General features: G+C 40.0%; 2 protein-coding genes across 3 annotated transcripts; both read left to right on the top strand.

The window, feature by feature from the left end:
• Positions 1–3423: 3423 nt before the first annotated feature.
• Positions 3424–7778, top strand: LOC120549387 (cytochrome c oxidase subunit 8A, mitochondrial). Its single transcript, XM_039786271.1, has 2 exons — positions 3424–3624; positions 7429–7778. Exons 1-2 carry the CDS (start codon positions 3508–3510, stop codon positions 7522–7524), a joined length of 213 nt encoding a protein of 70 aa, XP_039642205.1. The 5' UTR covers positions 3424–3507; the 3' UTR covers positions 7525–7778.
• Positions 7779–9454: 1676 nt separating this feature from the next.
• Positions 9455–16723, top strand: LOC120549895 (glucosamine-6-phosphate isomerase 2). Of its 2 annotated transcripts, XM_039787095.1 has the most exons (8): positions 9455–9589; positions 10278–10413; positions 10522–10623; positions 12144–12326; positions 12496–12680; positions 13106–13280; positions 14776–14831; positions 16082–16723. In XM_039787095.1, exons 2-7 carry the CDS (start codon positions 10290–10292, stop codon positions 14802–14804), a joined length of 798 nt encoding a protein of 265 aa, XP_039643029.1. In that variant the 5' UTR covers positions 9455–9589; positions 10278–10289; the 3' UTR covers positions 14805–14831; positions 16082–16723. The 2 variants fall into 2 exon arrangements, with proteins under 2 accessions (XP_039643029.1, XP_039643028.1); XM_039787094.1 differs by lacking the exon at positions 14776–14831 and having other exon boundaries at positions 16082–16720.
• The last annotated feature ends 275 nt before the right edge of the window (positions 16724–16998 follow it).

Genomic DNA, 16998 nt, shown 5'->3' with positions numbered 1-16998 from the left:
TTATTGCATACCACTGCTCCCCAGTCCCCAGTTAGCAGGAGGTAGTCGGGGGCAACAGGGCTGCACAAGAGAGGATTACCACTCACGTGGATTTGCTTGCAGGTTGGGCTCTGGCCAATAAGCTTTGATTACAACACTGAAGTTGAATTATTGCCTGAGCCTTAAAGAGTGGTAAACACCCAAAGAAGTAAATGTGTAATAGCTACTACTCAGTGGTGTAGTCTAATGTGTTGTAGTGGGTATACTGTACTGTGTATATATATTGGTCAGAATCTACCTTCTTTTTTTTATTTCATTTCCTGCATACTGACACACTTTTATGCACCAGTTAAGGATGGAAATACCTTTTTATGTGAAGATGAAAAACACAGATGATATTTAAAAAAATATTAAAATTATAATGGAAAGTATGTGCGTGTCATTTGGCATTTTTAGGTGGGTATATGGAAATCCTGGAGCTTTCTAAGTGGGTATAGTGCATATACCTGCTTATCACGTAGCCTACACCACTGCTACTACTACTGAACTACTATAATGTCTTACTTGTCACACAGATTACAGAATATAAAATGACTAATAATGTGAAAGTTTTGCCTCAAAATCTGTTTCAGTGCGCCGCCCGGTGAATCAAACCAGTAGAAGGAGATCCATCCGACACATATCAAAGCAGATTGATGAAGCCGTGGCCAACACTTGGTTGTGGTGATCTGCTCTCATATTCAAATTACATTGATTCATAATTTATCACTTTTGATTGGCGTTTTTTTTTAGTTGCTTTGTCTGACTTAGAAGACCTAAGATCATTTAGCCCGGCTCGTAAACATTACACTATTTGTTGTAGCTGCTTGAGCTGGAGCTAAGTTAAATTTAGATAGCCTAGTATGTTATATTTGGTAACTTAGCCCAATAGTTCCCAACCTAGGATTTGGACCCCTTCAAAGGGTCACAAGATAAATCTGAGGGCTCATGAGATGAAAGATGAAAGAAGACACAACAAAGTTCTGATACACATCTGTTTTCTTTTTTTGACTTTTCTCTAATATTTACTTTTTTAAGGGGGTAAAGTTCTCATAGATATCTGTCTTATGTTTTTCATATACAATATATTTGTCAAATAAAGGTAGTGCAGTAAAAAATAGATACCTCTAAAATGTAGTGGTAAGTATAAAGTAAGATAACATAGAGTTGAAACTCTAAAGTAAAGTACAAGTACCTCAACTTTTTATTTAACCCTTATGTTGTCCTGGGGTCAAATTTGACCCGTTTTCAAAGTTTCTTTATCTGAAATTTAGGTTTCTTTCTACTGAATTACCCAAAAATAACACACATGGTTCCCTACAACACTATTCACAAGTAAAATTAAGGATCAGATCACCACTTTCATAGAATGTTGGCTGTTTTACTCAATTTTTTTAGCCTTTGAAAACAAATTTAAATGGTTTCAAAACAGTGTTCGGACTAAACTTTGACAGTCTGAGATTATCCAACAACGTTCCTCTGATCTTAACTGTCAAAATAATGTCATCATAATTTTTTTTTTTATTCTTAAAGGTCCCATATGGTGGACACTTAAACTTATATCTGTACCGTTCACATGTGTCTATTAAAGGTCATGAAAATGGCATGAAAAATTCACTTTATGAGGTTTTTCAACATTGAGTTCCCCTAGCCTGCCTATGGTCCCCCAATGGCTAGAAATGGTGATAGGTGTAAACCGAGCCCTGGGTATCCTGCTCTGCCTTTGAGAAAAAGTAAGCTCAGATGGGCCGATCTGGAATCTTCTCCTTATGTCCCTTTCTCTGCTTTGCCTGCCCAGAATATTTGGCCCGCCCATGAGAAAGAGACATCATGGCTTGCAAACAAGCGAAGCATCGCAGTTGGTCAAGGCCACACCCCCACCCTCCACCTTGTGGCTGGAATTCTGCACCAAGGCTGAATTTCGGAAAAGAGACTTCAGATACAGTATTGGGGGACCACTAAGGTCTATATAAAAGAGACTTCAGATACAGTATTAGGGGACCACTAAGGCCTATATAAAAGAGACTTCAGATACAGTATTAGGGGACCACTAAGGCCTATATAAAAGAGACTTCAGATACAGTATTAGGGGACCACTAAGGCCTATATAAAAGAGACTTCAGATACAGTATTAGCGGACCACTAAGGCCTATATAAAAGAGACTTCAGATACAGTATTAGGGGACCACTAAGGTCTATATAAAAGAGACTTCAGATACAGTATTAGCGGACCACTAAGGCCTATATAAAAGAGACTTCAGATACAGTATTAGGGGACCACTAAGGTCTATATAAAAGAGACTTCAGATACAGTATTAGCGGACCACTAAGGCCTATATAAAAGAGACTTCAGATACAGTATTAGGGGTCCACTAAGGCCTATATAAAAGAGACTTCAGATACGCAGTGGGGGACCACTAAGGTCTATATAAAAGAGACTTCAGATACAGTATTGGGGGACCACTAAGGTCTATATAAAAGAGACTTCAGATACAGTACTAGGGGACCACTAAGGTCTATATAAAAGAGACTTCAGATACAGTACTAGGGGACCACTAAGGTCTATATAAAAGAGACTTCAGATAGGCTACAGTATTGGGGGACCACTAAGGTCTATATAAAAGAGACTTCAGATACAGTATTAGGGGACCACTAAGGTCTATATAAAAGAGACTTCAGATACAGTATTAGGGGACCACTAAGGTCTATATAAAAGAGACTTCAGATACAGTATTAGGGGACCACTAAGATCTATATAAAAGAGACTTCAGATACAGTATTAGGGGACCACTAAGGTCTATATAAAAGAGACTTCAGATACAGTATTAGGGGACCACTAAGGCCTATATAAAAGAGACTTCAGATACAGTATTAGGGGACCACTAAGGTCTATATAAAAGAGACTTCAGATACAGTATTAGGGGACCACTAAGGCCTATAAAAGCATCCAAAGAGCAGCATGTCATAGGACCTTTAAACACTAATTTAATAGTGTTACAAAAAAAAGCGTTGAGTTGATTTTCCCTCATAGAATCCCATAAAAACCAATTTTCACCATATGGGACCTTTTTTAAATAAAAAAAAAAACTTTATATAATTCCGTTGAAATATGGTTTAGTGATCATGAATTCTAAGAATACGTATACAACTAGTGGTGGTAGTGGGTAAAAAAGCGACAAACGTAAAAAATAAATGCATTAAAAGACTGTTAATTTTCAATTTGGACCCGGGAGGACAAGTGCATGGTCGACAGAAAGACAACACAAGGGTTAAGTAACTTACAGTTCTTCAGTTCAATGAAGACAAAATCCTCATACCTCCATCCATGTACATCAGCATCCGGGACAGTAGGAGGCACTGTACGACCCGCTAGTAATCTCCTGTTAGGCGGAGAAGAAGAGAAAGGACCTTTGCATAATCCACTTCCTCTTCACACTATCGCATCTTCTTCATTCGAGAGAAGACACCTCTTCACCGTAGCAGATAAACATGTCGGGGCTCCTGAGGACCATCGCCAGCCGTGCTGCTCCTGTGCTGCGGGGACACACAGTCACTCAGAGGGCAAATCTCTACGCTGGCCCGGCCAAGGAAAAGATCGGCACTGTTGTAAGTCTGTCGTTATCGCTAAACCACTTTGGGCTCATGCTAGCTGCATGGCTAGCTAGCGGCCGTTAGCTTAGCTGTCCCTTAGCTGTCCTTGGCTGGCGAGGTCAAAATCAATGTCTGTAAAGTCAGGGGTGGGGGCACTGTGTTTAACGCGTGTGTTTTTGTTTTTAAAGCCAATGTGTCTAAATAACCCAAGTTAAGTAACGGAATTCAAGTCGGTAAAGGGTTTTAAGTCCCCTCCACGCTCATTATTTTCATATCAACAGTTCCCCTTGCTTCACCCAAGCTAAAGGTAAGCTAACGCCAACCGTAGCCATGGTATCGCTTGCGCTCTTTATTGTAACGTTATGAACGTAACGCCAACATGTGTGAGTGTATTGACATTTCCAGGGACAGTGGCAGACTAACGTTAGGTTGAAACTAGTAACGTTGAAAGGCTGGACCGTGAATGGTCAATGTGCTTAATTGGGGTCAAATTGTTACAGAGATAGTCAGTCAGTAGTATCTATAATGTGAATTCCTGTAGTGGCCCCAGTAATATTTGTTTATTGTACAGTACTGAGCACATGACGTGATTAAGGCACGTTTGAGGACTGCTTTAATGTCAAGAATTCAGCAATGCCATTTCATGCTATTCATCAAGTTGTTGATTCCTTATCCGTGTTGTGTAATGAATATGGATGTGCCAATCAGCGTTTTTTTTTGCCACCGATCCGATTTTTAATGATTTAATATTGAATATCTGCCGATTCCCGATCCATACTTGTATTTGCCAGATAATAGAGCTGCACACTTTTTTATATTTACAAAAATAACTTAGCAAACAAAGTAACTAAAATATGTCTTCATCTTAATACATTTAACTTAGTGCTGCTAGCATTTTGTAAAACTCACATATAAAATCAACTTCTGCTCAAGAATGGTGTAGAATTTACTTACTTACAAAAAAAAAAAGCCAATATCAGCTCTGATCCGATCGGGACATCCCTAGTAATAAATATTACTTTGTCAACCAGACCAGACCAGACCTAGGTTACAACCCATGACAATTATGAACCACAGCCTCAAATGTTGGGCTTGAGGAGCTGCAGCATTTATTCATGGACAAACTGAAACTAACACTTTACATTTACTACCACCCGACAACTTTACTGTTTATATACTGTTAAGTTGTTTTTTATATAGTCGTTTTTTATATATATATATATATATATATATATATATACACACACACACACACACACACACACACACAACGAGTTTATAATAAGTGTATTTGATATAGCACCTTTTTTACAAAGTCACAAAGATAAAATTGTTAAAACAAGACCCAAATAATGATACATACAGTGAGGAAAATAAGTATTTGAACACCCTGCTATTTTGCAAGTTCTCCCACTTAGAAATCATGGAGGGGTCTGAAATTGTCATCGTAGGTGTCCACTGTGAGAGACATAATCTAAAAAAAAAAAATCCAAAAATCACAATGTATGATTTTTTAACTATTTATTTGTATGATACAGCTGCAAATAAGTATTTGAACACCTGTCTATCAGCTAGAATTCTGACCCTCAAAGACCTGTTAGTCTGCCTTTAAAATGTCCACCTCCACTCCATTTATTATCCTAAGTTAGATGCACCTGTTTGAGGTCGTTGGCTGCATAAAGACACCTGTCCATCCCATACAATCAGTAAGAATCCAACTACTAACATGGCCAAGACCAAAGTGCTGTCCAAAGACACTAGAGACAAAATTGTACACCTCCACAAGTCTGGAAAGGGCTACGGGGAAATTGCCAAGCAGCTTGGTGAAAAAAGGTCCACTGTTGGAGCAATCATTAGAAAATGGAAGAAGCTAAACATGACTGTCAATCTCCCTCGGACTGGGGCTCCATGCAAGATCTCACCTCGTGGGGTCTCAATGATCCTAAGAAAGGTGAGAAATCAGCCCAGGACTACACGGGAGGAGCTGGTCGATGACCTGAAAAGAGCTGGGACCACCGTTTCCAAGGTTACTGTTGGTAATACACTAAGACGTCATGGTTTGAAATCATGCATGGCACGGAAGGTTCCCCTGCTTAAACCAGCACATGTCAAGGCCTGTCTTAAGTTTGCCAATGACCATTTGGATGATCCAGAGGAGTCATGGGAGAAAGTCATGTGGTCAGATGAGACCAAAATAGAACTTTTTGGTCATAATTCCACTAACCGTGTTTGGAGGAAGAAGAATGATGAGTACCATCCCAAGAACACCATCCCTACTGTGAAGCATGGGGGTGGTAGCATCATGCTTTGGGGGTGGGTCTGTTTTGCACATGGGACAGGGCGACTGCACTGTATTAAGGAAAGGATGACCGGGGCCATGTATTGCGAGATTTTGGGGAACAACCTTCTTCCCTCAGTTAGAGCATTGAAGATGGGTCGAGGCTGGGTCTTCCAACATGACAATGACCCGAAGCACACAGCCAGGATAACCAAGGAGTGGCTCTGTAAGAAGCATATCAAGGTTCTGGCGTGGCATAGCCAGTCTCCAGACCTAAACCCAATAGGGAATCTTTGGAGGGACCTCAAACTCCGTGTTTCTCAGCGACATCCCAGAAACCTGACAGATCTAGAGAAGATCTGTGTGGGGGAGTGGGCCAAAATCCCTCCTGCAGTGTGTGCAAACCTGGTGAAAAACTACAGGAAACGTTTGACCTCTGTAATTGCAAACAAAGGCTACTGTACCAAATATTAACATTGATTTTCTCAGGTGTTCAAATACTTATTTGCAGCTGTATCATACAAATAAATAGTTAAAAAATCATACATTGTGATTTCTGGATTTTTATTTTTTTGATTATGTCTCTCACAGTGGACATGCACCTACGATGACAATTTCAGACCCCTCCATGATTTCTAAGTGGGAGAACTTGCAAAATAGCAGGGTGTTCAAGTACTTATTTTCCTCACTGTAGATGTTGTGGAAATAAAACAAGATTTAAATAGAAACATTTTGAATCACAAATTAAAATCCAGGAAATCAGATTGGGTGAAAGTCCTGTGTTTGACCCATCCCCCCCCCCCCCTCACCCACCAACCTCCCTACGCGTATTTTCGCCTTTTCATATTACTCGCTACGGCGTCACTTCACACGCAATCGCAAAGATAATGTTAGTCAATGGAGGCCAAACGGCGTCGATAAACACGCTAAAAAGCGAGTGTGCGTCTTTATAACACGCCAATAATGGCATATGAATTGACGTGCCATACAGACACCACTTCATGAGATCAGTCTGAAAAGCCAGAGAATAAAAGTGGGTCTTCAGGTGCATTTTAAAAGCATCCACAGGCTTAGCCTACTAGCAGGCTATTGAATCAAGCGGAGGGGGGCCCTTTTTTTCCCCTTTTTTTTTGTCCCTCCCCCCCCAACAAAAAAAAAAAAAAAAAATTTTTTTTTTTTTTTTTTTTTTTTTGTTTTCTAAAAACTAACCCTTTTTTTTTTTTTTTTTTTTTTTTTGTTTTTCTTTTTTTTTTTTTTAATTAAATAAGAAACCGGGTTTAGAGAGCAATTCTCAACAAGGTACAAGGGAGGTACATAATCCTTGTGTTGTCCTTCGGGTCACTGGGACCCGAAGGACCACACAAGGGTTAAAAAAATCGATATAAGAAAAATGACATAAGGATTGCTTTCAAATTGGGTCAGCAGGATAAACAAAGCCATTGGCACACTTTACAAGGTGTGAGGAATTGATCTTGTTTTATGTATCAGTGAAGATGCTTATTGGCTGTCAGCTGACTGAATCTCTGCTCTGTCTGTTCCAGGAAACGATCATTGGACTGAGCATGTTCTCCCTGGCCATTCTGGGACCATCTGGATGGATCCTGGCCCACTTGGAGGACTACAAGAAGAAAGAATAATGTGGACATTTTAATAGTGTCATACCTCGTGCACCCATGTCTCCCGTCTTTGTTGACAACCTGGGACCATCATCATTATGTTCTGCTGCAGAGAAGAATATGGAACAAGTTTTACATTCACTCTTCTACCTCTCCGAAAGATTCACTCCACATCCCAACTGTTTCCAAACATAGACTCCTAATACATTGAAATTTGCATTGCAGATCTTCTCTCTTAAACAGTATGTTACAAGATTAAATTTTAAACCCAACTATGTTGCTTGTTGTGTGTATTTTATGTGTGTATATCCTTGGGCTAAGGCTATTCATTTAGACCATTCCTGATAATTTTTGGGGGATTATTAGGTGAGTTGAAACTAGGGCTGGGCGATAAGAAGAAAATCAAAAATCACGATATTTTTGACCAAATACCTTGATATCAATAGCGCAACCATATTGTAGTGTTGACTATTGGTGCTTTCACAAAATATTTACACAATGAGATTTTTGATAATCATCAGTAATGTGGCTATAATGACTAAGTGGGTAAAGGCAAATGATAGAACGGTTACAATAATCGGGTGAGTTCAGAAAATGACATCACTTTACTGTAATGCAGCCTTTAAAACCAGGAAAAGACACTACTTATCCCATATTACGATATTACAATATCCAAAATCTAAGACGATATCAGTCTCATATTACGATATCAAAATAATATCAATATATTGCCCAGCTGTAGTTGAAACTATAATTTTGAGATGGAATTGATGTCCCCATGTTTCAAAGTGTTGAACAGGAAATGCTCTGCTGATTAAAAAGGAAGGAAAAAAGAGAATAATGGGAAAAGGTCCATTGATAATGCTGCAGGAGAACTACATCATGTAGATAAAAGGAGGACACTGGTCAACAGTGGTCAAAAGAAATCTACACTGTGTCATTGCTACTTTTATCTAAGTCGATTGAAGTAACAAGGACAATGTAGATAATCCATTACAAATAGTCGTGCATTTAAAATCCACTGCAGAAGATTAACGACAAAATGTACTCAAAAGTAAAAGTACTTTTCAGAATATCCTCTTTCACGGTGTTATTTATTATATTACTGGATGTTTTTAAATTTAAAGCAGTGACAAGGCATATTATAAATCTTCAAGGCATATGGTTTTTTGGTCAAAATTTAGAATTTGACTAGTAATGAAAAATGTAGCAACGTAAGAAGTTCCATATTTTTTTCTTGACTATTGCATCATTGTGATGATGTACTTTATTTGTGAGGTATATTATTTGTTATTGACTAAAACTGGTCATAGTGGATATTTGTCTACAAATCAAACTTTATATCAAAAGGCCATTGATGTGCAATATGGATGTAATGTACACAGGCAAGAGAAGCCCATACCAAATCTGTGTTTTTTCAAGTTTACTTATCCATTGCAAGGGACCAAACAGAACCAAGAAATTGTGATTAATGCTGCATCTTTCTGGTTAAGAAAACAGATCCTCCCAGGTGCATGCTGGTCCTATAACTGCCTATCTACATACAACTTTAGTACCTAAAGTGCTGCCCAATTTTATACAAAGCAAAGAAATAAAAACAACTCCCGTGATGCCAAGCAACTTCACGACCGTCATCAAAAAGTCGATTGAGCGACCCCCATGGAGAAGCCTATGAGTTTCACCTGAGTTTTTCCTATGACAAGTCAAAATTACTGCCGTGAAAAAGGCAAATGCCATGAAAAGACTGTTAATATATGTATCCTGAAATAATTAAATTAATAATTAATTTAGTACACGTGGTCAATAATTTAGTCATACCCTTTTATAACAATTTTAGAATGTATTATTTTTTTTAATTACGTTATTTTGGCCCAAACGGACTTCCATACTTCCCGCACGGTGAAGAGAATGTCTAATAAGGGGAGAACTTCCACTCTCGGGAAAATTCCTGGTTGGTACAATGGGGCTTAATAGGGAGTGAGATAGGGAGTGAATAGGCTCTCCATAGACAGGCTCTGGTGAAATCATTTGACCAGTTTATCACGTGACAAAACACCGACGTCTGACAAACTCCGTATTTTAACAGGTAAAACATTTGAACTGTTGAACTGTGTAATTCATGCTAAAAACTAACCAACTAACTAACTAACTAACTAACTAACTAGCTAGCTAGTACTTTCAGATTAACTCAGCTGAGTGACATGAACCGACTTGTCAGCAGTAACGTTAACCGTAGCTACATTCCGCTTCTGTTCAAGTTGCTTCGCTTGCTAACATTAGCCACTGCCTCAAGCGATACATCCATCTGATAAGTAACTAACTAACGTTGGAGTCCTGCTGCTTACGGACAATGTCAACTGTGATGGTAGATAACAGCCAACCAAACCTATATTATTTGCGAAGGTATTTTAAATAATTGACGCCTTGAACTGCAACAACTTCGATAACCAGCTAGCAAAGAACACATTCAGTTGGCAGTTTTTGAATGGCATTTTCTCATAACGTTACTACTCTCTCTCTCCATCAGAGCGCCAGAAAAGAAAAGCTGGTGACCGTTAACGTTTTTTTAAGCTGTAACTTTTATATAGACCATTTGACGGTTGTAATCATTCAAAATGGCCCTAAAGTAATTTCCTGTTGCAGTGCATAGATACAAATACGTATATGGTTGCAGTGTAAGTGAAATGACATCAACTGATTTAATAAGGTGCCAGACTGTAGCCTATATCAATTGAATTCCATTGAAAGGGTCTATATTCTTCGTACTCATTTAGTAAGCCAATACAATGAGGCTGGTCATTCTGGAGGACTATGACCTGGCCAGTGAGTGGGCAGCAAAATACATCCGCAACAGAATCATCCAGTTCAAGCCCTCCGCTGAAAGATACTTCACTCTGGGCCTACCTACAGGTGAGCACCATTCACACAGAGAATACTGTTCGGGTTCGTGGGCAAACTTTTTCTGTAACTTTGTCAACGTTAAGCGGAACGTATATTAATGTGTCCCATTTCTTCCAGGGAGTACTCCCTATGGCTGTTACCAGAAGTTGATTGAATTCTACAGAAGTGGAGATATTTCATTCAAATATGTGAAGACCTTCAACATGGATGAATATGTAGGTGAGTTAAAGGCTGACTAAACTTCTTCTAACGTGTGCAGTACGTTCTTACTAAAGCTTTTGTGATGATGCGTATCTCTCAAAGGCTATAAATAAACCAATGTCCTGTGCATTGTGTAACTTTCACACTTCTGTATACACATGCTTACTATAAGGTTCCACTTATGCGTAGAAGACAAGAGTAAAGTTCCTGCATTAACTGGTTTATTAAACCACTCAAAACATTGCGAGAGAATTTACAGATGTATTACAATTTGTCAAAGAAAACAGCACTCTCACTGGTAGCCATTACTTGAAGTACACGCTCAGTGTTTCCTCTACGTTGATTTGACTGTGGCGGCCCGCCACGGCAACATTTCCGCCCCCCACGGTATCAGAAATAGGGCTGTATTGTTAGAGTGCATGTCGGAGAATAGCGCGGTCACTCGGCAGAAAAAGGGAGAAAGGAAAAAGAGACGCTGTCTGGATGATAAGCCAGTTGTGTGTGTGTGTGTGTGTGTGTGTGTGTGTGTGTGTGTGTGTGTGTGTGTGTGTGTGTGTGTGTGTGTGTGTGTGTGTGTGTGTGTGTGTGTGTGTGTGTGTGTGTGTACGTCCTTGAGAACTGTAAGTGGTAGAACTTCTGTTGTCAGTTCATTTAAGCCTGGTCTTGCAAATTTAAATTAAGTTAACTGGTGATTTTCGTTGTTTGTATTCTTCACCTGCTAGCTAAACTGCACGTGGCTATTGATTCGATATAATAGCGATTGCTGAACGCCCTTGCTCACGTTTGTATTTTAGGTGCATTATTTACATGCTGAAGTAGTTACACTGCATTAAGATAATGTAATTAATAGTGGATTTATTGTTATTTGCTACAGAATGCTTAGCATATATGTCAAGATCAAAGTTGGCCTATATAGTAACTCAAAAAATACAGTTCAATCACAACTGAAAATATGCCTCATTGTGTGTGTGTGTGAATAGAGGTGAATAAATATATTAATTTGTGTTGCAGCAAAGTGTCAGTTCTGTTTCATGGGGGGCGTGTTCAGACCTACCCCCACTGTTAAAAAAATCCTAAAGGAAACAATGCACGCTCTACTTTAACCAGCTGCAGGTGCTTGTACTTTAGTTTGTTTTCATTGTTTCCCAGAAAGTCTTTGGACAGTTGCAACCTTGTACTTATTTACATGGAGAGAGTAATAGAATGTCAAGTGCAAGCCCTCAGGAGACTGCACGTTCAATGAAATAAAACGCTTGGGTACATTAGGACACTTTGCAAAGTGGCAGTTTTCATGTGACATGAAGAGTACATTTTGGATGACTCCATCACTCAGGAATCCTGTCAAGTGACATCCGCAAACAACAGTGACTTCTTAGGAATAGATAAACGGGTTCATCCAGTTAGCTCTGGATTGTGATTCATTTTCAGCCTAATTTCATACCTTCCATGTCCTCACGGCTCCAAAGGCCTGCAGCCGTGTAGTTTACTGTGTTTCCTCTGGAGGCTTGACTCATGGCACTGCATCTCTTGTTCTCCAGGCCTACCTCGTGCTCATCCAGAGAGCTATCACTCCTACATGTGGAACAACTTTTTCAAGCACATCGACATTGATCCAGCCAACGCTCACATCCTGGATGGGAACGCAGAGGACCTGGAGACAGAGTGCCAGGCCTACGAGCAGAAGATCGCAGAGGCTGGAGGAATTGAGTTGTTCGTAGGAGGTCAGAATCACTGTTTTAAATATTGCTTTGTCTGCTATATCATCATCATCATCAGTCAAACAGAGCCTGTTGTACGTACACGTCACAAGGATCATTTCATCTCGTGTGCGTGAAAAAGCTTCTCTTTAACTCGGCCTTTGTCCGGCTCCTTCTCATAATCTTTCTGTAGGTATTGGCCCTGATGGTCACATAGCGTTCAATGAGCCCGGTTCCAGCCTTGTTTCCAGGACCAGAGTGAAAACCCTGGCTAAGGATACCATTGTGGCCAATGCTCGTTTCTTTGGCAACGACCTCAACAAGGTTCCCACCATGGCTCTCACTGTGGGCGTAGGAACTGTCATGGACGCCAAGGAGGTCAGATTATAAGGCAGTTAATCTATTCATCCATTGTCCTGGAATAACATCATATTATATAACCACGTTAAGATATTCTGCACCATATATACACTATTTGTACATACCTAACAACCCCTGGCAGTTTAAATAAGATCTAAAACGCTAGAACGGCACGTTCCAGACCTCCGGTCCAAGCGAGGAGATAAGAGAAGCAGCCCCGGTATAATCAGACAGACAGTATGAGAAAAATGAAGTGTTATTTGAACATTAAAGCATGTATACATGTTGTAGTAGAAACACAAAATACAAGTATGAACCTGGAAATAAGCATAATATGGGACCTTTTTGAAGAATATATTTTGCCTAAAACACTTAACATGTTCCTACTTTCCTGGATCCACAGTAAGTGATGGTTGCCGCTTACTCTGTCGTCCTCTGCTCAGGTGATGATTCTGATCACGGGAGCACACAAAGCCTTTGCTCTGTATAAAGCCATAGAGGAGGGAGTGAACCACATGTGGACCGTGTCAGCATTCCAGCAGCACCCGCGCACCATCTTTGTCTGCGATGAAGACGCCACCCTGGAGCTACGGGTCAAAACCGTCAAATACTTCAAAGGTACCATCAACAACCGCGCCTTCCGTATTCAGCTAAGTGGAGTGGAATAGTCCGTAGAGAAGAGTTCATTGACATAAATGGGGCGTAAAAAAATATTAGAAACACCTGTGTATTGTAATACATTTTAACAGCAGCGAACCACGGCCTTAACAATGCACGTAAAGTGGAATCCACACCCGCCATATTTAAATCGGCTCCAACGGAAATTGAATATCAGAACCTTCATGGAGGGAGGATTTAATGCAGGACTCTTTTTGCATTAGATGGCATTAGTTTTGAAGAAGCGGGTCCTGATTCACTGCCAACTAAGTGTACGTTACCTGATCGGTTCAGTTCATTTGGGCTGGTGTGAAAGCTGGCGCGGACCAAACAACCGGACCAAAACCATCTGAAAACGTGGGTCTTGGTCAGTGATGTTCTATGTGTTTTTTCAGGGCCGATACCGGGGCGGGAGGGAGGGAGAGAGGGAGGGAGAGAGGGAGGGGGAGAGGGAGAGGGAGAGAGGAGAGAGGGAGAGAGAGAGAGAGGAGGGAGAGGGGAGAGGGAGAGAGAGAGAGAGAGAGAACTGAAGAGTAGACGTGATACAAAAACGTTCTTTGATGATGAAACCGATTGTTACTCACTGCAAAGACATAATGATCATCGTAGAAATGCTGAATATCGCAGCCGATATTTGGTCGATCCTTAGTCTCGGTCTGGTCCTGAGCAGATTCTTGCAATTTTTGTTGTTGTTGTTGTTGAATGGATTCGAATTAGAGATGGCCCGATACCATTTTTTGCTTCCCGATACCGATTCTGATACCTGAACTTGTGTATCGGCCGATACCGAGTAGCGATCCGATACCAGTGTGTCATATATTTTATTATGTTTTAACAGCTGTGTACTACTATCCCTGTATGGATGTGATATGATTTCTATCTTTGTTGTTGGTCTGGCTCAGGTTAAACTCTTTGTGAAACCTGAACAAACAATGAATGCCACAGAACTTTCTTTTATTATCCAGTTTGACAGTCAGTTATAACGGGAAAAGAAAAATAAATAAACTACTTTAACGTAGATTTTGTTTAGGGCTTTATTACGTGGTATCGGATCGGTCCATAAACTCCAGTACTTAGCAACACCAGTGTTTTAGGCAGTATCGGAGCCGATAACCTCTCTAATTCGAATGGATGCGAGTGCTCGGATTTTCCCTAATTCATCAGAAAGTGTAGAGCAGTTCAAACTGAGGTGTGGTGTGTATTTTAAAAGTTCCTCATTAAAAAGTGAATAAAACATAGTAACTATCCTCACTGTAATGTTTATGGACCTCCTGTTTCTACCCGTCTGTCCTTATTTTAGACACTAAGTCCAGTTCCAGTCAGGACTAATAATGCTCATAACTTTTTTTTTTTGTGAGTTCTTTGTAAAACCAGAGTAGATCCATAAACCCATCAGGTTCAGTAAAGTGCTGCTCAACCTGCTGTCAGTCACCAGAATGTTGATTTTTCTCTGTAGGTCCATCAAGCACTGATGATGCAGAATGACATCCCCAAAATCTGTCCAAAGAATGAGTTACGTCAGGTTATATGACTTACTGTTTGTGCCCTTTTAGTTAGTTTGTAACAAGTCAGTGTGTGAACGGGAAACAGACCCAAACTATATGGCAACAATGGATCATCTGTTCCTTAGTCTGCACAAAGTGAACCACATTGCAAATGTTAAAGGTCCCATGACATGGTGCTCTTTGGATGCTTTTATATAGACCTTAGTGGTCCCCTAATACTGTATCTGAAGTCTCTTTTATATAGACCTTAGTGGTCCCCTAATACTGTATCTGAAGTCTCTTTTATATAGACCTTAGTGGTCCCCTAATACTGTATCTGAAGTCTCTTTATATAGGCCTTAGTGGTCCCCTAATACTGTATCTGAAGTCTCTTTTATATAGACCTTAGTGGTCCCCTAATACTGTATCTGAAGTCTCTTTTATATAGACCTTAGTGGTCCCCTAATACTGTATCTGAAGTCTCTTTTATATAGACCTTAGTGGTCCCCTAATACTGTATCTGAAGTCTCTTTATATAGGCCTTAGTGGTCCCCTAATACTGTATCTGAAGTCTCTTTTATATAGACCTTAGTATATAATACTGTATATGAAGTCTCTTTCCCATAATTCAGCCTTGGTGCAGAATTACAGCCACTAGAGCCAGTCCCACAAACATGACCTCATAAGGAGAAGATTCCAGATCGGCCCGTTTGAGCTTTCATTTTCTCAAAGGCAGAGCAGGATACCCAGGGCTCGGTTTACACCTATCACCATTTCTAGCCACTGGGGGACCATAGGCAGGCTGGGGGAATGCATATTAATGTTAAAAAACCTCATAAAGGGAAATTGTCATGCCATGGGACCTTTTTAAAGAACCCACATCAAGTTTCCTGTAACCTTTTGTAAAGCCCTCTCAGCATCCTGGAGAGCAGGTCAGAGTTCACAAAACAGTCCATTAGATACAATGAGACTATCAACCAGCATAATGCTGCCACAATGGATAAAGAAACATTCAGATCATTATCTAAAACTAATCTGTGGTGTGCTATCCAGTGCCCTACAGGTCAAAGGGTCTTAAGTTAAACTAAACACTTGGTTGTTCTGTAACTACAGTCAATATTTCACTAATAGCGTCATAACCTAGAGCTGTAAATCTATAGCGACATCTGTAGTTAAATAATATTGCAGAGTAGTAGTAATTTCAGTCATTTTCTGCAAAGCTGTATGTCAGTATCTAATATGCTTTTATTGTCCTTTTTTTGTTTGTTTTCATTGTAGGTTTACTGCATGTTCATAACAGACTGGTGGACCCGGTGCTCAGCATAAAGGACCAGTGAAAGGGAGAAGATCACAGAGTGCGCTGAAGATGCTACGGACATGAAAGGGCTGCCTTATTACTCTGGTACTGTTCCATATCTGAGAAGCTGTTGAGCCAGTGTTTGAATGGCTGTCCTGACCGCAGCATGTTGCTCATGCGTAGACCTGAACGGCCTTTGGATAATGTCACAGGTAATTAATGATGTAAGGAGATACTCCCTCTGAGGTTCTTTGTTTAAAGGGATAGTACCGGTTTACTTTTTTCTAAACACTGCTCCGGGTCTTGGTTGGCCCTCTTCTTTTTCACTCAGTATGAGAACTTTGAAGGCTAGATTCAAAGTCATGACAGTAGACGTAAAGCCTTAATTTAGTTTGGTGTGCGAAGTGAACCCACACCGTCTCTGTTCTCTGTAAATGAACCTGTACAGAATATATTTGATAACTTTTTTTTCCATCAATATTTCATCCCCCAATTAGTGATGGGACAGAGGAAGCAAATACTGCGTGTTTATTGGTAATATTGGTAACACTTTACTTGAAGGTATCGACATAATCGTGACATGACACTGTCATAACTATGACATGACACTGCCGTGAACGTGTCATAAACGTTATAAACAAGTCATACACGTTTATGACTTCTGTCATTAAGTGTCATTCGGTTTTTGTCATGACAAGTTGACATTGTTTGGGTTGTCTTGATTATGACAACTTGACATTAATCAAAGTGACATTACCAGAAGATGTATTTGTCATGACAGCTTGACATTACATTTCTTTGGAGTGTCCTTATTAAGACAACTTGACATTAAACAGGATGACATTATGTCAAGTTGTCATGACAAAGACATCTTCTGGTAATGTCATCCTGGTTAATG

The sequence above is a fragment of the Perca fluviatilis genome, chromosome 20 (genome assembly GCF_010015445.1).
Source record: "Perca fluviatilis chromosome 20, GENO_Pfluv_1.0, whole genome shotgun sequence".
NCBI classification, from domain to species: Eukaryota; Metazoa; Chordata; class Actinopteri; order Perciformes; family Percidae; genus Perca; species Perca fluviatilis.
The sequence above is the reverse complement of the archived record's forward strand: the minus strand, read 5'-3'. Positions and strand labels throughout refer to the sequence as shown.

What these genes read in the sequence shown, in the direction of transcription:
- LOC120549387 (XM_039786271.1), top strand. Translation starts at nt 3,508, where the DNA reads ATGTCGGGGCTCCTGAGGACCATCGCCAGCCGTGCTGCTCCTGTGCTG. An exon ending in AGGAAAAGATCGGCACTGTT is followed by an intron (nt 3,625 to 7,428) that starts GTAAGTCTGTCG and finishes TGTCTGTTCCAG; the next exon opens with GAAACGATCATTGGACTGAG.
- LOC120549895 (XM_039787094.1), top strand. Translation starts at nt 10,290, where the DNA reads ATGAGGCTGGTCATTCTGGAGGACTATGACCTGGCCAGTGAGTGGGCA. An exon ending in CAACATGGATGAATATGTAG is followed by an intron (nt 10,624 to 12,143) that starts GTGAGTTAAAGG and finishes CTTGTTCTCCAG; the next exon opens with GCCTACCTCGTGCTCATCCA. An exon ending in AATTGAGTTGTTCGTAGGAG is followed by an intron (nt 12,327 to 12,495) that starts GTCAGAATCACT and finishes ATCTTTCTGTAG; the next exon opens with GTATTGGCCCTGATGGTCAC.